Below are 25,898 nucleotides of genomic sequence, written 5' to 3'. Positions count from 1 at the left end.
AATTTAAATATGTTATTCCTCCGATTAGTCTAAAAAACCAATACCACAATTTCCACTATAATTATTCAGGCTCCCTATAAATTATCAGAATAATAACAAATCACCTTAATCTCAAGATTTGATGTATATGCAATGTATTAGCAGGCAACCTTACTTGAAGCTCTATATTTAAAATAAATATAAAGAGCATACAAACTAGTATTTGACTGATAAACAAATAAGAAATGAAATGAAGATTTATTTATTTATGAATTGAAAAAAAAAAATCACAAAGTTGGTCTTGCACGTGCATGTAAATCCTCTAATAGTAGCCTTTGAGACTAGCCAAAAGACAAGTACCAAAGTACTTCCCTAACTAACAGTAATCGAAGGGTCAGCTATGAGCCATATATACGATATTATATAAATATCACAAATCCACACAATATAGACAGACAAATCACGATTAATTAGTTAGACATACAGTAAGGAGAATATAAAAACAATAATAATAATAGTAAACAATTGACGTACCACTACTTTTTTTTTTTCTTCTCTTTCTCTTTGCTTGTTCACGACTTCAAAAATCAACCTAGAAGATCCGGAGAGAGATTCTTGAATCGCTTTCCAAACTGTCAAATTTCAAAGATGATATTTCGTATCTCTTTTGATCCTGATGGCTTACCATATTATTATAAACACACAAACCCTTGTGTAGACTTCATATTGTTACCTTGAACGTTAATAGTTTTATTAGTATATCACACCTTTTTTTTTCTTCCTCATTCTCTATAATATTATCTTCCAAATTCTCCTTTTTTTTCAAAAAATAAAATAAAATTACGACGATGGGTTTGGCTAAAGAGGCTAATCAGTTTCATGTATTGGCTGTTGATGATAGTCTTATTGACAGAAAGCTGATCGAATGTCTCCTCAAAACTTCTTCATATCAAGGTATATGTATATTAATCATATATACTATTGAAATTCTTGTTATTCATTTTTGAGACCTGATTAATTATCTTTTATTTTTTAAATACAGTTACTGCTGTTGATTCTGGAAGCAAGGCACTGGAGTTTCTGGGTTTGAATAATCATAAAATTGATACAAATATTGATCCTCATCAGGTCTTGGAAGTGAATTTGATCATCACAGATTATTGGATGCCAGGAATGACTGGCTATGATCTACTCAGAAAGATTAAGGTAAAGTTCGAAACATTCAATTTTTAATTTTTTTTTTCGAAATATTACATCTCTTAATTATAGCCTTCAAAAATAAATAAATAAAGTTTAAAATTACATGTACAGGAAACTAAATCTCTGAAGGACATACCCGTTTTTATCATGTCATCAGAGAATGAGCCGTCAAGAATCAATAGGTAAAAGATATATTCCTGTCTCTTAGGAATCCCATGACACTTTCACAGTAGCTATTTACTTCTTGATATTTTCAATCAACCCAGTTTAATTATTTTTGTGATTAATTAGGTGCTTGGAAGAAGGAGCAGAAGAATTTTTTTTAAAGCCAGTTCAATTGTCAGACGTGAACAAGCTAAAGCCACATTTGTTGAAGCCAAAGGCCATTGCTATGGCCAAGAAAGAGACTGGGATTGAAGAGAAAGAAGAGAAAAAAGAAGATATTATCCAATGTATTGAGATAATCAAAACAGATACTTTTGAATTCCTGGAAGTGTCTAAGTAGAATTAATTTGAAACTACCTCATAATAATTTGTCCTTGAGTGACCAAGAGAATTTTTTTTCTTAATTTATTTTATATTTACCTTTTTCTTCCAATTATTAAGCGTAGGAATTCAGATCAAAATTTAGCGGGGGAAAATATTAGATAGTATCATAGTATCATGATTTCAGACAATTAGCCTCCACGCTATAAGTTTGAATGTTGTAAATAAATTATTGCAATTGAATGAAAATCGTCAATGCAATTTTGCTGGCTGATTGACTGAATAATTATAGTTTTAAATCACAACATAATTCGGATTAAAGTTTGTTTCTTGCGTGGTCAATGATATTTGAAAGATGTGGTATTGTATTTTTTTGTTTTATTTTTATAGTTGACGAAAGCTCAACGAATATGCAGTGTCCAGAGACAATAAAAACCAAAGACCGGTTTATACATAATTTAAAAAAAAAAGTTATAATCAAAGACCCTCTATAATTATTGACCATGTATATTAAGAAAGGCCAGCTCATTGAATAATATAACTCATCACGTCCTTGGGTGGTTTAAATATACTATTTACGATACGTCTAACAAACTTAAGATTTTATGTGCTTAATCAATTTGTTGACATGTACCAGAGTATATGATGAGGAATATTGTTTTCTAATCAATAAAACGAAGGGCGTAGAAACTGATGATAGGTATTCCGCTTATTTTATTTATTACCAATTTCAGTCACGTATTTCGAAAGTTATGCTTGATTCAGCCTTTATCCGGAAGTATGATTTAAAAAATTGAATCGGAGCGAATCGAGTAGATAACATGTCGAGAAAATAAGTTTGTTGATCTTAACCATTTAAAGTTGTTTTATTCGGCAAGATTTGCACTTTGATTGAGTTAACCACATTTATAGCCTGAAAAGATTCACATAAATTTTACTATACTCTTTATAGTTTATATTTTTGTTTTTTCAGGAGACATGTAATTTCAACGGTATCATTTTTGTTCCTTTGGTATAAAAAAAATGTCCCCACTCAATTTTTTTATATAAAGTATTAGCTTAAATAATACTTAAAGGTAATTTTTTAAATTTTGAATAATTATCAAATACAAAGGTGATATGCTAAAAAAAGTGATATCCTAAACAATAAATTATTATTTTCAAGTTGGAGGATATTATACTCATATTTTCAATTGTGATTTATTTATATTCTGTAGCTATATATATAGATTCCAAAAACTATGGAACACTTTACAAACATTTTCATTTACAAATTTGCAGGACTTTGTGTTATTGATCAGATAAAAGAAACCGTCATATTATTTTCTGTATGAAATAAACTATATGCTGACAGTAGTATTTAGAAAAATAATATATATTTTTTTATCTATTTTTTCTTTGACTGTGACTCGAATTAATCTTCTCATTTTAAAGGGGGTACATACCGACTGAGCTAGTCATTCTTGTAAAAAGAACGTTATTAGGGATAAGTTTTTTTTAACAAAAAACTTGACTGAAATATTATGTGAGTAATGTTTTTGTCTCTAAACTAGTTTTATGAGTATATTTGTTCTCAAATCATTTATTTGTAACATTTCACTTTGTATACATACATAGATAATATTAGATATATAAATGGCATCATCAAATGAGTCTTGGATTAGCATATACAACGCACTAGAGCGCCCTTGTTGACGATCCTTTACTCCGACAGCATATAGGGTTCTTCTATAGTTTTTCATAACTTATTATCCAAACCACTATTTTATAACAAACTTAATTTGGAGGGGAAGCTCTCGAAAACATGATTATCTTGACACATATGACGACTTTATTCTTTGGTCGCGGTACATCTTTAAGGAGTGGTTTGTATTTATATCTTTCATCACTCGGTGATTTTTTCACTAAAATCTAAGAGATCGTAACTTATTGTCCGAACTACTGTTTTATAACAAACTTGATTTGGACGGGAAGCTCTCGATAGTACATGATTATCTTGACACAAATAACGACTTTATTCTTTGGCTGCGATGGATCTTTAATGAGTGGTTTGTATTTATAACATATAAATGATTTTTTGTATGATAATCGATTTAGTTTGTACAATGTAACTTGAATGCAATGTATACAATAATATATAAATTACATACTCACGTAGATGATACAACAACAAACTCGAATGCAATGTGTTGATACGTTATTTATTGGCTTTATTTTTTAGTGCAAGATGCGTGGAAAGATGTCGGTTGTTATGTTTCCTCTTCTGGTATGACATCTTTCCTCCTGTGTGCAGACTTTTTTTCAGGCAAGTTTCCAGTTTTGATAAGTTGATTTACTGGTGACTTATTGCTGAGTTATTGCATCGCTGCTATCTTCATTACGAGATATCTGCCTCGCTGGTGACTTCATTGCAAGATATCTCTCGCTCCTGTCTTCATTGCACGATATTCGCCTGGCTAGAGACTTTACCATGTGATATTCGCGTGAGGCCGGGTAAGGAAACCCGAGATACCTTCCAGGATTGTACAGCTGTTATAAAAGCCATGCGCTCCCCCTTAGCAGCTTTGACGTTTTAGATAAAACACTCAGAGCTCTTAGACGTGCAAGACCGGTGGACTGGGAGGCTGTGTGTTTTGTTGATAGCGGTGTTTTCTCTCAAACACTATTCCACAAAGATTGAGTGTCTGTGAGAGTTGGGTTTTGTGTTCTCGTGATTGAAGGTTCACGTACTACTGAAGACTAAAGGTCACCCGAGCCAGGAGGTTGCTCGAAGGGTGGAATTGAGACGGAGCTCAAATTCAGGGGGAGTCCCTGACTAGGTGATCACTGGTGGTAATAGTCTCTAGGTTTTTATTGATTTGTTGATTGTAATCAGATATAAACCTTGTGTGTACTATTGACTACAAGATAGTGAAAACCTTTCCACTGGCAGCGTGCCCCCAGATGTAGGTGTGTTTCACCAAACTGGGTAACCATATCGTGTGTACTTTGTTTAATGCACTGTTTCGTTGTTTATCCATAATCTGTGTTCAAACAAGTTGTCGGACACATTATTAACACATTGTGTGCGACATCTTGTCTTAGCGACTAATCGGAATTTCAAGAAACATGAAACAAAACTTGGAAACTTCCAACCCCGTACTCAAAGATCCTTCCATATTATTTCTTGTAACTTTATTGCTCATTCAGAACTTCACAACCCGCAATTTTATTTCACAACTTCAAAACTCTAAAGAATGTCAAACATACAAAGGATAATTTTGTATTTCATTTGCTATGTTTGTATTCGTTTATAAAATTTAATATCAATGACTCTATCGATATCTTTAAAAAATTGTCTCTCTCAACAAAACAAAAATAGAATACAAAATCAATAAAACAAACATTTATATTAACTATTTATAAAGATTAATATGAATGAATGAATGAAACAAAATAGATTATGAATCAAGAACACAAATATACAATAAGCTTATTTATAATGGTATATACTAGTTAATATTATGTGGTCCCGAAAAGTACAAAATTTAAAATGAGTCAAAATTTGGCACGAGAAAATTGAAAAATAAACGTATATGAAGAAGAGAGATACATACCAAATCAAAGATTAAGAACAAAATAAAAAAAAAAAAAAAAAAAAACTAAACTTAAAGTGCCAAAACCAAAATTCTCTAAAAACAATTGAGCGCTTATCTTTGTAACTCCGTATCATGTAGTCCCAGATTTGTAATCTTAATTCTCTTAAGATGAATTTTAAATTTTGAGAGCTTATACTTGTAATTCCTTATCACATTATTGCTAGCTTTAAGGAAAGAAAAAGTCAAGTGATCACACGTAATTCATCATTCGAAATAACCAACACATTAAAGTGATTGCTGGAAGGACAATATTGGTTCAATTTGACTATTTTTTCCATATTACAATTCTGTATTTTGATGTGACTCATTTCGTGTAATTTTTTTCTTAAAAGAGTAAGTTATGACTAATGATGATTCTTTAACAAGTTTTGAGAATTTAGCTATTTTGCTGTAACATATTGTCATTGAAAAATGACAAAGGGAAAATGAGATCACCACTATATAGCTTCGGTTCGGTTGAGACCGGATCTCCAGTGATCATGTAAAGTTTGCTGTAGTACAGTGTATTATTGCATGTGGTCAAGAGTCAAGATTCAATACAAACCTTTTTGTACAAATCTAAAACATAACTCAAAAGAAGTTATGTGGTGACGAGACGCTCAAAAGAGGATTCTATTGGTGAATCACTTAGAGTTCAAAAACTTGATTATGGCTCTTTAATATAGAGAATTAGGTCATATGGAAGATTTATATGATGGACATTACTTGGTATATCATATTTTCAAACTTAATTCTCCGAATATCTCATTTACTATTTTTTTTCATTAAATCTCTTTTCACAAATTTTTCCTTATTGTTTATAGTTTTATTTGCCTTTTTTTTTTTACTATTTATAATTTTAATTCAATTCATCCCTTATTTAAATCTACTTCGTTTGAAAATTGAAAAATAAGATATTTATTAAACTCTTGAGAATGTAGATATACCATATTTAAATAATATTTTTTTGGGGAATTTTTCCTCTATTTTTATGTGGCTCAATCATAATAAAAGGCTAAATTTGTGAAATTTTCCCTTTAATTTTTTTTTTTGTGGCTTAGTCGCAACAGAACATTGCTATCGGTTTTGGAGAAATTACTTAACTTGCTTAAAATGGACATATCTATCTAAATAATGTTTTAAATACCTCATCAGCTAAATATCGATACAAAAGTGTCATCGAGATTATACTTGACAATATGTCTCTTGCGTTGCTGCGGAATAACTAATATATTTTAGTCTAGAGGAAGAAATATGTAGAGATATGTCCATAAATATTTAGGTTTGAAAAAAATGAATTTAAAATTTTTTGGGATAAAAAAATGGGTACAAATGAACACTACTTGTGTCTAGGGTCAAATCTCTTATTTTTTTCTATTAAAAAAAACATTGTTCATTAAACAATGTTTTTGCCTCTAGAGAGGATTCTCCTACTTTACATATATAATATAATATCTATTATATAAACTTAAGCTCTATTTCATTTTTCCAAATATTATCTTCTATTTATCATCGAAAACGAGTCTAAAAATGAAATCATTTTTTAATCGAAGACGAAGGCTCGAAATAAGGTTATAATAGAAAATGCACTCATAATATGAAATATTTTCATAAATAGAGTGGTAAGGAAGATGTTATAAGGAAACATTTTGAAATTGAGGTAGTTCATGTAATTTTCACATAGTTTGTATTGAAACAAACTATTTTATTGGGCCAATAAGTAGAAATTGTACATAAACGCCCATTAACATATATATTCACGAAACCACTAACATGAGTGGGTGGCTGTCAGATTTGTATGAACAACAGTAGTATTTAAGTTTAATATTTTGAAATAATATTTTTAATTATAAACACTTATTTTGGATTATTTATTCTTTTAAATGAAACCGTAAACTATACACTTATTTTGGATTATTTGTTCTTTTAAATGAAACCGTAAACTATACACAAAGTTTAAACGTAACTCGTAATAGTAAATATTAAAAAAATTATAAACATTAAAAAAAAAAATTGTGTATAGAAAAAAAAAACTATTTTCACTCCATCTCAAGATCCGATGAATGTTATAATTGGCGGGACTTTTTTGTCAACAGAGGGCAGCTATCGGTCTAGTGGTGCATGATTATGTGGTTTGGTTATGTGGATTTGGAGGATTCTTAGTCAAGATCACTCGACCCAATATTTAAAAAAAAAAAAAAGTGACACTACATGACATTATAGCAAGTCAAAGTGTTACTATTAACCAAGATTATATGATTTAGTATAAGAGTATTAAACTGAAAGATGATAAATTCTCTACTTGTAAAGGGTCATGCATTTCTGCAGCTCAAATGGCTCGAACTTTAAATTTTTTTGTCGATGTATGTGTAAGATTATCGTTAGACCAAATTAGCTATCACGACTCCGACCCACAAATTTGAACTTATGAATTTGACAGCATGATTGTCATCATCAAAAGGGATAATGAGACGATTATACATGCTTTGCTTTAAATGGATTATCAGAAATTGAATTCGATAGCCCATAAAATTTGCAAATGGGCCTAGCAATCTCAAATTTGTGGTCTCAGTTCGTTAAGGGAAGCTCCTCACTTGTGTGGGACAAAATTACGGGAAAGCCAAGTTTCAATGAGATATTTGGGGCACTCTTTTTGTTTTTGCACCATTTTAAGGGTCAGAAATTTAATTAAAAAACAATTATAATTTACATTTTTTTAAAAAATTTTTTCTCATTTTTATGAAATAATTAGGTCATTAACCCAATAATCCATCATTTTTTTTAAAAATAGTCCAAGTTTTATTTTATTAAGAAATTAGATCACCAAATCGAGGTTAATTAAATTACATGTTCAATTAATATAATTAATTTCGCTCTAGTGAGCTATATATAGGGATTACAATGGTTAGGTTATAGGCAGGGTCCTGCAAAATCATAATCTACCAATGAATTTTTTAAAACCATACTCTACTTATACCCATTTATTTTGGTATGGGTATGAGTAAAACTTTAGAGGGTACAGGGTACACATATGTATTTTTTTACCCATTTAATATTAGATTTATTAATAAAAATAAAAAAATCTAAAAAAATACTAAAAATAAAAAACCTAAAAAAATACATAAATAAAAATAAAAAAATCTAAAAAAATACTTAAATGAATAAATATGTACACTAAAATTTACTTAGAATTCATAAATATAGAGATAATTTCAAGCGGGTAGAGTATGAGTAGGGTCCTAAGTAGGGTATTTTTAACGATACCCTACACTGGACTCTATCCATACCCGTATAATTTTTAATGAGTAGTACCCGTACCCTACTCATTACCTATTTATTAAGATCCTATCCGTGACAAGTAGGGTCTTGCCGGTACATGGTTATATGGGTAAAATTTTAATTCTTAGTTATTTTTTAATAAAATGAAACTCAGATTAGATCCTTATAAAAATATAGAGGGTTGGTTAGTTGCAACAAATACTTGTTTATAGTTTGTACTTGAGCTTCTAAATAATGAAATAGTGAACGCTTGAATACTTCTGAATTAATTTTAATTGAATTAGTTTAAAATGACCTAAATGAATTCTTCTTACATTTTTATTATAAAAATACATCATTGTAAATTATTTATGGGAGCTAGGCGTATAACTCATTTCAATCTTTTATGTTAAAATTTTAGTCTTATTATCTAATAATTAAGAAAATAGCTAAACTAAAATAAGACATACACTTTATGTTGTATTTTAATATGTGGATAGATGGACTATAATTTAAATTGAATGATACTATTTTATACCGTTTGTGCTAATTTTTTGAAAGCATTTATATTATAATATATGAAAAAGTAGATCTACTGTTTATTGTGATATTTCAAAGGATGCTGTAATAAATTGAGAAACAACTTATCAGTTTAGCAAAATAACCCAAGCATAGAAACTAAAAGTAAAGAAACACAAGATATGGTAACCCAGTTTGGCCAATCGTGTCTACTTCTAGAAGGATGATACTCTCGGTGGAAAGAGAACTTCACTAGACGGTAGAGTAAGTAGAACGTCCATGTTTCCTATAACTTCAAACTACCTTAGCAATTTCTAATCCAGGCATCCTCTATGTTTGAGCTCCTCTCACTTTCCACTCATACTTTCTCAGTGTTTCAACAACGTTTATAACAATATGCGTTTTACAATAACCTGAATCAACACCCAACTAGCTCTGTGACAAAGCTCTAATAATGGCTGTCAACAAAAACAAAGTATAAAACACACCTAAGACAGAGTGTTTCGGCGATGACGACTGCAACAAAATACTTAGTTGTGTAACCCTACCAAGACGAACAACAGTTTTACCATAACAAAAACAGTCAACTCATCGTAACAACAATATAAATAATTATTAATAAGAGTTATTTCAATCTCTACCTTCTTCATCCTACCAGTAGTAGAATTTTGATGTCTCTTAATTCAAAATCTTTTTTCCAAACAATACGGATTGACATTTATGATATCAATTGAGGTCACATTTAATTCCTTGTTGTTTGGTTGGCCTTTGTAGAGAGGATTATTTCACTTAAAATAACAATTATTTATTTCATTATAGTTATTTTATAACAGAACAATTTTAATTTGGAAACATAATTGATTGTTGATCACAATTAATCAGTATCCGTTTTTTTTTACTGGTTTGTTAAAATATGACTACTACTACAGTACTACTAATGTTATATATATATATATATATATATGAAAATATTATATATACATATAGACATAAATATAACATTACATAAGCTCATCGACCAAAATAGGAACCGACAAAACTGAGGAACATTTTCTATTTGCGGTACTTGATAAACTAACTGATAAAATATAATTCGGTAGTTTATTTATAGGAAACCATAATACATAATCAATGAAATTTAAAAAAAAAAAAAAATTCAAAAAAGTCACCACCGGTCAGAATTTTGTAACAAAAAATGTCACTAATTGAGATTCTTTGATTTAGAATGAACACCGGGTGCAAACAGTCTGATCAGATGTAAATAGTTGTCAATTCCCTTTGTTCAGAAAATGGTCAAGATTCCATTAGATTTCGCCTTTTGGAGATTTTGAGTGTTGAGAATTTGTTGATACATTTGAAGCTAGCACCCGACGTCATTCCGCTTAAAACACGCAATTGGAGTTGGGCATGCCCTCCTTGGCGTCATTCCAATATCATGCAAATATCAAGAAGAACGTTAATTGTAATGCTTTAGATCATAGTTCTCTACATCATCAATACCTACATGTTATCCTCAACAGTCTAGAGAATCAAGTTCCCGTAATTTTTTATACCATCTTCATCTCATGGCAGCGCCATAGTGCATGTTAGCTTGTCTCTGGTACTTTAAAACATGAGAGACACTGTGTATCGCTTATAACATTCCTTCGAAGCATATATTCTTTAGTGGAAATTCACTCTCCGCAAAGCTTTCTAACAAAATTTTGACCTTCGACAAAATTTGAATTCTCCAAATACGCTTCAATTATGCTATGAGGACATCGTCATAAGTTCCCGTTGCCATATGATCTTTTTCCAAAACATATGGTCTTCTTCAATTGAAACAATTTTCTTTCAATTGATTTACATTGGGAATTTTAATAAGGCTCATACTTTCTTTGTGAGTACTGTTTGATTGAAATCGTATAAGTTTCCAAATCTAATTTCTTTTTTTATTTTTTTTTATTTTTGAGTACATAAAAAATCTCTTCAATTTTTTCCGGTTAATCTTTTTTTTTTTTTTATCTCTTGTGCACCCCCACCACAATTGAACTTTTTTCCGAAGTCTAGTTAGAGCTTAAAAAATTGATGTGATGATGTTTTCGACATTCCTCCAATATATATCGTCTTTGTAATTATCGGAAGTTTTAAAGGCTCCGTTTTGAAGGACACTTTATAGACATCCTCGCCGTGAATGGGCAGCCAAGCCGGTCGTCGGAGGGACCACCGTTGTGATTCCCTTGACGTCCCATCCCTGGAATCCCATGAAAGCAAGTATCCTTTATTAAATTAATATTAATTATCTTAAAAAAATATATTAAATAAAGACATGGACCACTAAACAAGGCATCATAGTCAACAGTGTCATTTAGCCACACTTTGTGGAATCATTTTCAACGACACCACTCACTCTCTTTCTCTCTCTCTCTCTCACTCCATCTTCTCTCTTTCTCTAACAACTTTACTTTCTGTCTTTACATCCCTACTCTCTCTCTCTCTCTCTCTCTCTCTCTGTGTCCGAAACCTAGAACCTCGAACGAATCGAGACCTATATTCCCAATCTTGTTTTCTTTCGAACTCCATTCTTCTTGTCTCTCTGTCTCTCTGCGTTTTCGCGCTTAGCTTGGATTTGCCTCAGTGCACTTCTCTCTTCAGTTCAGCATTGGCTCTTTTCATGTCCAATTTACTCGCGAGTCAACGATTTGGAGCTCCGACTCCGCCGATTTACTCGCTGTGACCGATCTGAAGTGGACTCGGCCGAGTACGGGTGATCTCCGAGCGCTATCAATGCTGGAGGAGACCATGGTTGACTTGATCGGCAATGGAGGCTAGGGTTTAGGGTTTTGAAGTTCAGAAGCTACAAGAAAGCTGCGGTCTTTGATCAGTCAGTCAAATGGAAAGAGACATTGAGTTGGTAAAATTATTTTTTCTCCGTCTGTGGTTTTGTTAAGCTTCATAATGCTACTTTAATTTCTAATTTTGATTATACTTGAATTAATTTACTGGTTACAGCAATACAAATAGAGCTGAGCTTAACATTTATGTTAATTTATTATTTTGTTTTAAATGTATGTGAGACAGAAAATTAAGATAGTGATTTATTGTTGATGGATCTAAATGTTGCCTCTTGTGTGTTGTTGGTTGGGAATAAACAGGCCATTACTGCTCTTAAAAAAGGAGCTCATTTGCTCAAGTATGGACGCCGAGGGAAACCCAAGTTTTGTCCCTTCAAACTCTCCAACGTGAGATTTCGAAATCGCTCGCTTTATATTGTGAAAAAGGCATTTTTACGATGTACTTGAACATTGATCTATATTTATGTTGCATTCCATTTGCGCTCGTATGCGTGCTCGGTTATTTATTTATTTATTATTTATTTTTACTTTTGTTGACGATTCACTGGAAATGAAGGATATTACTATTGTATATCTTTCACTAGGAAAAAAAAAGTATATTGCTTTCATCTTTCACTCGCTAGCTTAATCGCGTGCTTTATTTGTATTTTTGTAAAAAGTTCAGTTTTTATGATTTGGCATTGCTAAATGCTAAGAGCTATACGTCTTATATATATATATATATATATATATATATATATATATATATATATATATTGTATGGAATTTTTTTCTACGTTTGTTTAAAGACTCAGGTGACAACTTCTCTTTGCTTTATGTGAGAAAGAGAATGGTGCATGAATTGTTTATCGTTTCTTGTCCAGGACGAATGCTTTCTTATATGGTACTCGGGGAAAACGGAAAAGAGTGTCAAATTAAGCCATGTCTCCAGAATTGTTCGTGGTCAGCGCACAGTAAGTTCAACTGTCTGGAACCTCTCTACGAACCAATGGCTCATTCTGAGCTAAATAATGTAGCAAATCATTAGAAAATGAAGTTCGTACAATATGGAATGAAATCATGTTATTTAAAGGCAGTATATTGCAACTTGTAGCATCAGGAATTATAACTATGTGTGCATATAGTTTTCATGGTCTTAAATTATTTCATTTTCTGTTGATCCTCTCTTACTGAGTTCCCTTTTTTAATTGTGCCGAGTTCCTAACAGATATATTTTCTGTCCGAAACTCACTCACCTAATTTCGTTTTTGGATGTAATTCAGCCCATTTTTCAGAGGCATCCTCGACCCGAAAAGGAGTATCAATCATTCTCTCTTTTATATAAAGAGAGATCTTTAGATTTGGTAAGTGTATACTTTCATTTTGTTTTTTCCTGCTTAATTTCTGCTACGTATGCGTTTCCAAATGTCAGGTACAACTTTACTACTAAACTCAACTAGTTCATTTCATTCTTCGTCTGATAACAGATATGCAAGGATAAAGACGAAGCTGAAGTATGGTTCACAGGTTTGAAGGCAATTTTATCGCGGTATCATCGCGAAAAGGGAAGACCGGAGGAGTCAAGGAGTGATGTGGTTCTTCCATCGGGATCGAGTAGCCCTCGGGCCCACACCCAAAAGAACTCGCCTTTGACGTCTCCGTTTGGTGGCGGCGAAAGTTCACAGAAGGTTTTCTCTTATTCTTCCCATGGGTGTGCTAAAGCTATCTATTATATCCAAGTAAGATCATACTCTTGTCAGTAATGCAGGATGGAGAGGATGCTATTTGTACACGTGTCACGTGCGACAGCCCTATTCACCTTGGTCTAGAGAAGGCAGTGCCAAGTATAAGACGAAGTGTTCCCCAGAAAGTATCGATGCCGTCCGATTTCGCAAGTGGGTCGGTGCTTTCTCCGGTGTCGGGAGGTACGGATGTAGTCCTCGGGCGGTTGAAGGCTGCGAATATGGACGCGTGTAGAGTTAGTTCATCCAGCGCTGTTAGCACATCGAGTCACGGGTCCGCTCATGACGGCGGAGACGCTTTTGGCGATGTCTTCATTTGGGGAGAAGGAATCGGTGACGGTATTTTGGGCGGTGGCTCCGCTAGAATCGAAAGAAGTTCAAGTGCTGCGACGGACTGTCTCGTCCCTAAAGCCTTGGAATCCGCGGTGGTGCTTGACGTTCAGAGCATGTCTTGTGGCGCGCAGCACGCTGTTTTGGTGACGAAGCAAGGAGAGGTGTTTTCTTGGGGCGAGGAATCGGACGGGAGGCTCGGACACGGCGTGGACTGCGACGTCTCTCGTCCGAAACTCGTGGATGGTCTTAAAAACATCAACGTTGAATTCGTGGCGTGCGGTGAGTACAATTCGTGCGCGGTCACGCTTTCCGGCGAGATGTACACTTGGGGCGGTACAACCTTCAGATCCCAGATCCCCGGGCGCGAGAATGAAACCAGACAATGGATTCCGAGGAAGGTGAACGGTGTTTTGGAGGGAATTCACGTATCGTTGGTCTCGTGCGGACCATGGCATACGGCGATCGTGACCTCTGCTGGGCAATTGCTTACTTTTGGGGACGGAACTTTTGGGGCACTTGGCCACGGGGATAACAAAAGTGTTGCGATGCCCAGGGAAGTCGAATCCCTCAAAGGGCTTCGGACTATGCGAGCCGCTTGTGGGGTGTGGCACACCGCCGCGGTTGTTGAAGTGATGGCTGTATCGTCGGCGAGCAATCGCTCTTCGGGTAAGCTCTTCACGTGGGGCGACGGAGATAAAGGCCGACTAGGGCACGGAGATAAAGAACCGAGGCTCGTACCCACTTGCGTCGCTGCTATTGTTGAACCCAGTTTTTGTCAAGTTGCTTGTGGACACAGTCTCACGGTCGCGCTTACGACCATGGGAAATGTTTACACAATGGGAAGCCCCGTCTGCGGTCAGCTAGGCGATCCTCAAGCTGATGGGAGGCTTCCCAATCGTGTTCATGGAAAACTGATGAAGAATTTTGTCGAGGAGATTGCTTGTGGCGCTTATCATGTTGCAGTAATGACTTCGAGAAGCGAAGTCTACACTTGGGGAAAGGGAGCGAATGGCCGTTTGGGCCACGGGGACTCGGAAGATAGAGCTTATCCCACATTGGTTGAATCTTTGAAAGACAAGCAAGTTAAAAGTATCATCTGTGGAGCCAACTTTACCGCGGCGATTTGTCTTCATAAGTGGAACTCGGATTTCGATCACTCAACTTGTTACGGTTGTCGCGGTCCATTTAATTTCAAAAGAAAAAGGCACAACTGTTATAATTGTGGCCATGTTGTTTGTCATTCGTGCAGTAGTAAAAAGTCTCTCAGGGCTGCTATGGCTCCAAACCCAAACAAGCCTTACCGTGTATGTGATAATTGTTTTGAGAAACTCAGGAAAACTGCCGAAACCAATCTTTCATCACAGTCCGCTCTTAGTAGAAGAGGAAGTGTGACTCAGGGTGTCAGTGAACTCATTGAGAATAACAGAAATCTGGATTCGATGTCTCGTTTGCAAGAACAAGATATAGGATCTGTAAAAAGAAACAAGAAACTGGGTTTCAACAGTAACCGGGTTCTGCCCATCTCAAGTCGAGTTTCCGAGAACGGTATGATTGATGGATCTAAATCATTCAACCCAGTGTTCAGTTCGTCCAAGAAGTTCTTCTCAGTTTCTCTTCCAGGATCTAGAATTGTATCCAGAGCAACATCACCAACGTCAAGACGATCTAGTCCCACTCGCTCCAAAACACCTGTTCAGACTCTGTCAGGGTTTACTTCGTCAAAGGCAGGGAATGAGACAAAAAAGACAAATGATGGTCTGAGCAAGGAAGTTGTTAAATTAAGAGCGCAGGTATATTGTTTCTTTGTGTTTGTAAAATGACATACATTCATGAATTATTTTGGTTAGAAGACATAATTCTGCCTAGAAAGTAACATCTAACAAGTGCATTTGTTTTCCTCCAGAAAAAAAAAAAAAAAAAATTGTTGAGAGAAGATGATAAATATTTTAAAAGATGACGTTAGTGGTTCAGGTGTGAAGTTCTGATAAAACGTTGCAAGCAAGTATACAATGCCAATTTATTTATTTATTTAATTTTTTTCCCCTTTTAGTTTTAAGTATAAGCCAATACTTATTGCTATACCACATTTCTTATTCAGAACTTTGATTGTCGGAAGTTCAATTTTCCGTCAAAATTTGATTACCTGAGAACAAGGGTTTTTAGTCTTAGTATATGTACCAGTTTCTTATCAGAATTTTGTGTATGATGCTGAATTACAAGTGATATCTGGTAGCCATTGACTCCCACATAACTAGAGTTTGTTTCTGATACACAATTTAATTATTAGAAATTGAAATGTATGATTTGGCATGAAATTGGAAAATAAACCTAAGTTTATGCTGCCAAGTTTAAATTTTCCGCAGTTACTTGACACTAGGATACGTGTGCACTTTCATCCCTGTAAGCTATGTCTTATGAACCATTTGGTTTAATTAGGATAAGCTGCATAGTTACAACCAGGTTACGCAGTTAGTTTTTGTTTTTGACTTGTGGTGGTTGGCTTTGTAAATGCATCGTCGATGAGAAGCTATGGTTCTTTAGTTAATGTGGTGAAATTGGTGTAGGTTCAAGATCTGACCTCGAAATCTCAGCTCCAAGAAGCGGAACTTGAGAAAACCACCAGACAGCTAAAAGAGGCTCTTTCAATTGCATCAGAAGAAACTACCAAATGCAAGGCGGCAAAGGAAGTAATTAAGTCACTTACTGCTCAAGTAAGTTCCACACTCGTCATAAAAATTTAGAAGTGAAAAATAATGACAATTTTGGTGTTTATTTTATTTTATTTTTATTCAGTTTTAACTTTCACATTCATAATTGCTATTCCCATCGTTGCAGCTTAAGGACATGGCTGAAAGGTTACCCGCTCGAACAGAAAGGATGGCTCCGGATCAACCCACAACAACCATTGATCGATTGAGCAGTCCGGTCACATGCCGTGAATCGGTTTCAACTCAGATGAACAGCTCGGTCGCTACAGACATGTCAAGCGTGGCTAGTAACACTAACAATTGTTCCGCCGATACCGAAGTATTTCCTTCAGCGGCACCGGCACCGGCCAAGGGTAAGAACAGGGCAGCTAAAACTGACACGAGCGATGAGTGGGTTGAGCAAGACGAGACCGGTGTTTATCTTACTCTTTCTTCCTTGCCTGGAGGTCTCAAATACCTCAAGCGTGTCCGTTTCAGGTATGTCCCTCCCAAATCGGATTTTTAGCGCAGACTGTCCCTGAATTATTACACGAGTGGCGTTTTGGGCGCTAAGCTAATTGTTTTGAGAAAAATAGTCCTTTGAACTATTTGTTTTGTGGCATTTTAGTCCTTTTCAATTTTATTTTTTTTGTTTTTAATAAAATCTATGGCCAAAAAACTTTAAAGCTATTTGCTAACTTATAAAACCTGTTAAATTTATAAAATTGATTCGTTAGATTATAATCCAAGCAAGACATTTTGGGTTGTTAGCACTAAGATTGTGTTTTAATGAAACTTTTTGAAGTTATAAACAAGTTTTTTAAGTTTGTAAAAACATTTTTAGTTATTTTAAGGGTTAAGATTAAATGCACTATTCTATAAAAATAAAAATAAAAATAAAAATAAAAGGCTACAAAATTAGTAGTTTGAACATTCATTTTGCTCATGAAAGTGATTTAAGGATTAAAATTTCACATAATAGTTAATAACTATTTGCACTAAAATACCTTATTTATACGAGTCTAGAACACAATGAATGCACATTGAAGCCTCTGTAGCTTTAGTTGTTTTCTCATTATCAAGTCACTTTTACTATCTAAACCATGTGCTCGAAAAATCATAATACTCGGACCGATGAACTCGGCTGCAAACAAATGGTTTCGATGCCCAAGTAAAATATGTTACTTTCCAGCATAAAGTATACACATTTTTCTCTTAACTTTCGATTGAGCCTATTTTTATAACCAGATTGGTAACATACTAACTTATTTCTCCTTAAAAAACTGTTGTTATTGTCAGTCGGAAAAGGTTCAGCGAGAAACAAGCAGAGCAGTGGTGGACGGCTAACAGGTCTAGAGTGTATCAGCGTTTCAACGTTCAAGTAACGGACAAGTCTTAGCCAGAGAGAGCAGCTAATTTATTATTTCAACAGTGATGTGACAATATCCAGATGTCATAACAAATAATTGCCCTTTTTAGATTATTACTCGAGCCATGTTTCATTTACCATTCCTCTTTGTATTATTGTTTCAGGGGGTGGTTAAAGAATACTCTTAGCCGTTTTACGTTACAGTTGAGAAATTTGATTATCATACACTAAGCATTATATCACAAACCATGGAAGAAAAAAAAAATGAAAATCTACTGTAAATTGAAATCATACCGAGATATCAGAAATTTGACTTTTCATCACTTCAGATTAATCACATAAATCTAACCGGATTTCTAAGTAACAATGGATAATCTGCATTTTGCGTCATTTAATTTGTTTATATATAAATATATATATAGCTGAAAAATCAGAGATCTCCTACAATATACGCATGAAAAAAGATGCGATAAATTGGTATTCACATCAGCTGTGACTAGTATTCAGTACAAAATAACTCCTTCCTTGTCCCCCATGAGCTTGCAAATCAATGCGTACAAAACCAAGCTCCAATATGCTAAACAAATATACATCGCAGTCCTTTCCCCAGCCAAAATGACTCAATTTATCTGATAGGTCTAAATCAATGTCCTAGCTTTTGTTAAAAAAATGGTAATCCAAGGAGTGAACCCGATTACGCTCTTCGCGCCGATAGTCCTGTTAGAGAGCGAGCACGGTCATGCAAGTACAAACAATTAGTAATATGCCAGAGACCGTCATGCAATTTAGTATGTATAGCTTGTTTTGGCCGTGAACATGGAGATATGTACCACAAACTACTGACCTTTTCTTATACTTTAGAGTTTGTCCGCACAGAGCTGAGCTGCGAGAGATAATTACTCTCGGCAAAATCATGCAATGAGCGGTGAGTTCGTGCCCCTTCGGATTCGGTCTTGTCAGTCTCTTTCTTCAAAATTCGTCTACACTCATTAGCATCCTGGGGTAGTAAACGAAGAATAACAAATATTAAAGAAAATACATGATTCGGCCCTGATACGTTGAGCAGAGATCGACATTGATTTGGACCATAACTTCGTTAAATAGATCACCAATCGAGAAAAAAGGAATTAAAGAAATATAGATATATAACTGCGTAACTACTGCAAGGGTACAAGAGCTTATAAGAATGTAAGAGGTTTTTTATTTATTTATTTTTTTTTTTTTTTAAAGAACATAAGAGCACTCGGTTAAAATATAGATAGGGTTATAAACTACAACCCCTTTAATGCTTTAAGTACATACTGAATGAAAAAAAAAAATAGATATTATTCTAAATTCAGCTTTCATACTTACTAAATCCATATATGGTAAATACTACATGGAAAAAAAGAAAGATACCCTGTAAACGCACAATAATTCGTGTATATGACTCATTCACGTTAGCAAGGTTTCTAAATCATAGGCATAGTAACCCTGACTGCTTATTACCTGCAAGAATGCCAACATTTGCTCTTCAATAGTAGAACGCATCGCCAAAGTTTCTACATGAATAGGTCGACTAGCACCCATCCGATGGGCGCGACTAATCACTTGTTCCTCCATGCTGATCAGGTTTCAACAATCCATGAATATATTATTGTTCTTCCATACTTCGCAAATAATTATTTCTATATAGGTTTTCAAAGAGACTGAGTGCCGCTAAAACCAACTGATATAAAGATGCAAAAAAAAAAAAAAACAGTTATGGGACTAACCTTTTGTCCCAAATTGGTTCCATCAGAAACACATGTGATACAAAGCTTAAATCCAGACCCAATGCGGCGCTACCATCCATTACAAGCACCATACATGTTGCATCGTTCTGGAACCTGTTCAAGGACTTCATCTGAAAAATAAAGGTAAGTTTAACCGGTCAAAAAAGATAACTGTAACTAACAAGCATCAGGACAAAAAAAAAGAGGATATCGGAAAGATATTAACCTTGTTGCTAGCATGCATTGGACTGTACATACCAGCAAATTTTATATCGGCCATGGATAACTGGAAAAGAGAGGAACGGATTAGTCAAAAGAAACCTATATTTTAGTGCGCAGAACACCAGAAATATGAATGGCATCCAAGTATCACCTGTTGCTCAATAACATGTATGTGCTCCAGAAACTGCGAAAATACCAAAACTTTTTCTATGACGTTGTTGGAGTTTCTCATCCAAGAAGGGCAAGGCATGCCCTGAATATCGTTAACATCAGTGCTGTCTTGTTTTGGCTGACAGCTCACAGTGTTAGCGGCCTGCAATTCTTTCAACCTACTTATCAGATAAGCAACTTTACTGCTAGACGTTGATTGCCAATCGGGGTCCCAGTTGTCCTGCATAAAAACCCAAATGCAACATATAAGCAAGCCAAAACTATTTCTACACACAAATTAAAAAGCATTAGACTATTAGAGCAAAAAATTGGTAAGTTATAAGCTAAGCTTGCCTGCTTATAAGACGGTTGTAACTCGATAAGGTTCTTAGGGACAGGCCATTTTGGGTTTGGATTTTCGGGCCGAGCTAGGGTATCTGGAGTTTGCATTTCGTACATGTTGCCACAGCCAGGATAAGTACACCGTTCACTGTCCAAAGAAACGCAATCGAGACACAGTATATGCATGCAGGGTGTAATAACAGGTAAACGACACCATTCCGAGCACCTACAAGAACACTAAAAAAATTGTTACCATTGAACCTGTTACTTATAAACAGTTCATAGACCAAAAAGAATAACTTAAGATCGCTTACCGAACACAATCTCCACCGTAATGGAGGTTATACTTTATCAAAGCATATTCCTGTGACATTGGATCCAGACCGATTTGAACTAAATCATCCATAGTCTCTTGGATATCTTGTCCAGCATCTGTTACTTTAATATGCCCAGACACACAGCAAGAGAGCCTAATATTTTTAGTAGTGGCACTTCGAAACTTCCATTGCTTGGGATTTAACAGACTTTCAACATGGGAAGGATCGTTCCAATCAGCCATCAATATATTACGGCGCACTGTAACTGCTAATTCATTATAGCTTCTTGCGTGTTCAACCGTAAAATCAAGAAGGGTAACTTTCTTGATGCAAGGAGGAATGTTTTTTAGATCCAGCTTCCTTGCACTGATCATGCACCTGTGAAGTAAATGCAACAAACGGGAGCGCCCTTCCTCCATCTCTGCCTCGAAAGGCCTAAGAATCCCAGCTTCCCATGACTTCTGGTTCTGCCCATAAGCTTCCTCGTGAAGAAACTTGAGCAACGGTTGAAGGTGAGATAGTTGACTGTTGGGCGTATTTGGAGTTGGTGTTCCTGTTAATATCCAACGGTTCGCAGCCACTAAGGAAACAGCCATCTGCAACTTGTTTGTCAAACCGACACTGGATCCCAGGGTGTGTCCTTCATCTAAAATGACTCTCAGCCAATGCACTTGCATCATTGCACTTTTCTTCCGGGGACCCCACTCTGCACTTAGCCGGCTAAAGGTTGTTATCACAACATCATAGTCCCAGGCGAGATTGTGCACGGATGGCCTTCTGAGATCTGTCCATATATAGACCTTCAATTGTCCGGGCCTCACGTGTTTTTGAATTTGGGATTTCCAATGATCAACAAGGTTCGCAGGGACAACAACTAGGGTTGCTTTTGATAGGTATAGTCTGTTTGAATCTATTGGCATGCAGAGAGCGATTCTCAGAGCAGCCACATCAAAGGTTAAGTTGAGAAGATTTCGAGGGTAATGCCACCTAATAATTCCCTTTTCTACTCCTTTTCTGAGACCAAATGATTTAAATATTTTCTGAAAGGCAAGCGCATTTTCCTCAGGCTCTAAGAAAGTGCTGACAAAAGGACCTTGGATGCCATTTTTTTCCATCTCTAATAACTTGCCAGGTGAAAGTTTAACTAACCAACTCAAGGCCTTCTTTGTGGAGGGGTTTATCGAAGAATTATGTTCCTTCAGCACGCTGGAAAAGAATGAAATATTTTGTTCCTCGGCTCCGGATGTTCCTTTGGTATAAAATCCAAGCAAATGCATAACCGGCTCTTGATTGTCATAAGGTTCTTCTGGAACACTACAATCCTGGTAAAGAGGATCAGAATTCATGGTACAAAACCATGCTGTACTAGCATCAGATACCCTACTTTCTTGAAGCTTCCTCCACTTGCGACATGAATCGCATTGAACCCATGTATCATTATACTCGAACTGATCAATTATTTTAACACTTCCAGGTGGCCTCTTGCTTGAATCTTCTCCTGTGGCATATGCTAGACTATCCCTAGCACGCTTTGTGCTGCAAAACTTCTGTGCCTTTGCAGCTTTCGTGCTAACACCTTCCTCTAATGTGAAGCTAAGATTTTTCTTTATGCTATTCAGGCCCCTAGTGCAACGAAGCACACGCATTTGCGGCTGAGAGGATGAAGCTTCTGGTAAGTCTAATTGATCATCGGGAAAAATTGACCTGGCTCTTTTTGAGTGGTAGCCAGGTTGCTCTAAGCCTGTTTGTGCATTCAGACCCACATCCTTCTTTCCCGGGTACAGATTATTACCACCAAGATAAGCACCACAAAGATCATAATAGCCACATCTTTGATCCCCATTATGAGTACACCAGGTAACTTGTGCCCCACCTGGTGGATCAGCAAATTTTCCTTGAGTCTTGAGAACAAGAGAGAGAGCAGTAATTGTTTTGCCTAAGCCAGGCTCATCGCAGAACATTCCCCCATGGAAATCGTTGATAGTGGGTGCGGCGCCCAAGACTATTTCACCTGAAATAGTGCTCATGTGGAATGAGAACTCATCCTCAGTTGAGAAAGATGTGTACAAGGGATGTGGCAAGACTTCAGAGTGTTGTTCACGCTGTAACATCCACTGCACTGCTGCTTGTTGATGAGGAAACAAGTTGAGCTTCATACACGGCATGATCGATGATGCCAAGAATTTCAAATGGCGGCAAGTTGCTGCGATTCGTAATAGCTCTTTAAGGCCAAGAGATACTAGTACTTTCATCAGAATGTCATCAGATAGTTCCCAAATTCCAGATTGACAAGAGTCTTCAGCAGGTTCTACACGAGAAGAATCCGTGTACCTCACACTTGCAACGCTTGGTAGGCCTTTAAATATCTCATGGAGTTCATATAAATTTTTCTTTGACGAGTCAGTGGCGTTACAGTGCGTTTTGCAACCAAGAACGTGACAATCGGAGAGATCCCACACGCCCGTGCTTGCTCCTAAAGTATTGCTTACAAAATCTTCACTTGCAATGATCGAGCTTCTCATCCCCCAATCACAACTGCAGAGTAAATATTCATGAATTGATCATACCCAATACCAAAGTACAAGGTTTAACACTCCGGGTTCGATATACAGATTGCTCTTGTCAAATTATGAGCTACCGGTTTACATAAATACAAAAAAAGAAATAGCAAAACGTACTACGAACCACAGATCTCCTATCTACGGCAATAACAGGGACTTAATCAACAATACAGAACAACACAGCTCCTATCTATGACTAAGATGCAAATGCAATCAACAAAGAAGGAAACTAATTGTTTACTTACTTTGCAAGCTAAACCAATATAAATGTTCTCTAATTTCTTCAATACTAAATAAAGTCAGGTTGCAGCAAAATTTGGAAAGACCTTAGTCAGAGAGAAAGACGTAATTATCTATCCAATCACCGAATTTCACTTCCCTAGCCAGTACTTCACTGAAACTCTATACATATCCCGAAACCAGAAACGTACCTCAGATGCCGAAAAACCGCCGCGGCTACAGAACCGGACCTCGGAAATTGCCATCCCGACCAAAGCTCCATCGGAAGAAACATGTCAACCAGCACAACCGCCCTGAGCTCTCCTCCGCGATCTCCGACCCAAACCAACCTCGCAGAGATCCGAATACATCGGTGAGCCACCAGAGCGTGAATCTGCTCCAAAGCGCTCACGCTTCCTTTCACCATCCCCACGTTCCTCCTTCTCTTCCCCGTTCCTCTTGCCGCCACGTCTCTCTTCCCCTTCCTCTTTCTCCCGGAGATCCGCTTCGTTTTCCGAGGCAATTCCTCCTCCTCCTCCTCCGCCGCCGGAGCGCCGTCGGATCCTTCCGGAACGAGCGCGACCAGAACCGCGTCGCCGGAGCTGAACGCGACGGAGCCGTTATCGCGGGAGATTTGGAGGCGCGCGCCGACGCTCGGCGGCGGGGATGAGTCGGAGGAGGACGTGAGTGTGAGAACAGCACAGAGGAAACCGCAGAGCTTGTGGCCTGGAATTGGACAGTTATCATCGTCGTCATTGTGATTGTCGTCCATTGAATAAGCAGAGAGAGTATTATTTATTTTTATATTTTTTGCGAAAGAAGAAGAAGTGTTATATCAATTTGGGTAATATACGATTGGGTCCTCTCTCTCTCTCTCTCTCTCTCTCTCTCTCTCTCTCTCTCTCCCTTTTTCTTTTCTTTTTTTAGGAAATAGAATTATAATTAGGGGATGATTTAGCTTAAGGAAATTATTTTTTTAAAGGGTAAATAATATAAATTTAGAATATATGTATATTTTGACAAAAATATCTTTGACGCATTCACAGCCTCCTAAACAAAGTAAATTTCCTTCTCAATCTTTACCCTTCCATATAAGTAATTAGCTATTATATTTTTTTTGGAAACACTTAGGATGATTACGAAGATAAGATTTTATATTTTTTTAGAATAGTGATCATTCTAAAAAACATAACATATATATATATATATATATATATGAGTAAATTACTTCAAAAATATCTTAAGCTTTTAGATCTGAACAATCGGGTTGTTAGTTGTTATACAATTTTAGGGATAATTATTATGCCAATTATTTTCCTTTGTATCACCTCGGATCTCTAAACTGTTTTAAAATTTAAGTGATTTATACGCATTTGAATTATTTATTAGAATGATTTTTAATCAAATTTAAGCACGTAATTTGCGGGATTGCAATCACTAGCGAAGAAAAACTAGAATGGTTACGTAATTTAAACAAATGGTTACGTAATTTAAACAAATCGTTACTTTTTCCTATTCAGTTATAATTTATTATTATGGTTTTGCAAGGAAAGCGAATGGTTACAAAAGAGATGACGAAGAATTCAGGACTGACTTTATTTTATTATAAGAGCTTAATATTAATCACTTGACCATTTTTTTTTATTTTGTCGTATAAATAATATTAGGGGCAATTAGCTTAGTAGATCAATAACCACAATCTTTTTGAAAAAAACAAAGTTTTCTTAAATCAAGTTTTATTTTATTAAGAAAATAGTTCGCCGAAATAAATTAAATTAACTAAAACATTTAATTCAGTGTACTTTGTCAAGACCGAAGTAAATTAAATTAACTAAAACAGTTAATTCAATTTATTTTGGTCAGGCCGAAATAAATTAAATTAACTAAAATAATTAATTCAATTTACTTCGGTTTGATAATCTATTTTCTTAATAAATTAAAATTTTGGTTAAAATCTTAATAAAAAAAAACCTAGGAGATTGACTAGTTGTAACAAATGTGCGATAATATGAATTATTTGTGCCATGTCAATTTCTCATAGAGCATTCTAGATAACTACTCATTTCAAAACAATTTAGCGATCCAAATTTTGTAAGGTTTTATTTTTTGAACTTGTTAATGTATCATTGAACTTTGTAAAACGATCCGCAAGCTCTGTCGCTCAAGCCATTGTTGCGTCAAGTTCTCATTCATATTATATTGTTTTCGAGGAGGAAGGTGTTCTCCTGATATTAAGATCTTGATTTCATGGGATTTTACTTGAATGAAGTTCATCTTTAAAAAAAAAAAAAACTGGTTTTTTAATTAATTTTATTATAAGAGGTTATTCG

General features: G+C 35.4%; 3 protein-coding genes across 4 annotated transcripts; 2 read left to right on the top strand and 1 right to left on the bottom strand.

Annotated features, from left to right (window-relative positions):
* The first annotated feature begins 452 nt into the window (after nt 1–452).
* Nucleotides 453–1,717, top strand: LOC149379553 (two-component response regulator ORR5-like). Its single transcript, XM_089603110.1, has 4 exons — nt 453–933; nt 1,022–1,185; nt 1,291–1,361; nt 1,471–1,717. The coding sequence occupies exons 1-4, from the start codon at nt 828–830 to the stop codon at nt 1,682–1,684; spliced, it is 555 nt and encodes a 184-aa protein (XP_089459236.1). The 5' UTR covers nt 453–827; the 3' UTR covers nt 1,685–1,717.
* A 9,827-nt stretch (nt 1,718–11,544) lies between these two features.
* LOC149379552 (PH, RCC1 and FYVE domains-containing protein 1-like) lies at nt 11,545–18,228 on the top strand. Of its 2 annotated transcripts, XM_089602975.1 has the most exons (9): nt 11,545–11,952; nt 12,194–12,280; nt 12,757–12,846; nt 13,156–13,236; nt 13,360–13,560; nt 13,641–15,737; nt 16,512–16,658; nt 16,783–17,132; nt 17,934–18,228. In XM_089602975.1, the coding sequence occupies exons 1-9, from the start codon at nt 11,932–11,934 to the stop codon at nt 18,031–18,033; spliced, it is 3,174 nt and encodes a 1,057-aa protein (XP_089459101.1). In that variant the 5' UTR covers nt 11,545–11,931; the 3' UTR covers nt 18,034–18,228. The 2 variants fall into 2 exon arrangements, with proteins under 2 accessions (XP_089459101.1, XP_089459102.1); XM_089602976.1 differs by lacking the exons at nt 11,545–11,952; nt 12,194–12,280; nt 12,757–12,846; nt 13,156–13,236 and having other exon boundaries at nt 13,395–13,560; nt 13,633–15,737.
* A 128-nt stretch (nt 18,229–18,356) lies between these two features.
* Nucleotides 18,357–24,423, bottom strand: LOC149379551 (SNF2 domain-containing protein / helicase domain-containing protein / F-box family protein). The gene is made up of 9 exons (XM_089602974.1): nt 23,781–24,423; nt 20,786–23,323; nt 20,484–20,697; nt 20,131–20,370; nt 19,984–20,043; nt 19,758–19,888; nt 19,492–19,606; nt 18,848–19,000; nt 18,357–18,720 (listed from the first exon to the last, which is right to left on the bottom strand). Exons 1-8 carry the CDS (start codon nt 24,338–24,340, stop codon nt 18,854–18,856), a joined length of 4,005 nt encoding a protein of 1,334 aa, XP_089459100.1. The 5' UTR covers nt 24,341–24,423; the 3' UTR covers nt 18,357–18,720; nt 18,848–18,853.
* Between the last annotated feature and the right edge of the window lie 1,475 nt (nt 24,424–25,898).

Source organism: Urtica dioica, chromosome 12 (genome assembly GCF_054948205.1).
Source record: "Urtica dioica subsp. dioica isolate 48M chromosome 12, U.dioica_male_clone48M_v1_H2, whole genome shotgun sequence".
Lineage (NCBI taxonomy): Eukaryota > Viridiplantae > Streptophyta > Magnoliopsida > Rosales > Urticaceae > Urtica > Urtica dioica.
The sequence above is the reverse complement of the archived record's forward strand: the minus strand, read 5'-3'. Positions and strand labels throughout refer to the sequence as shown.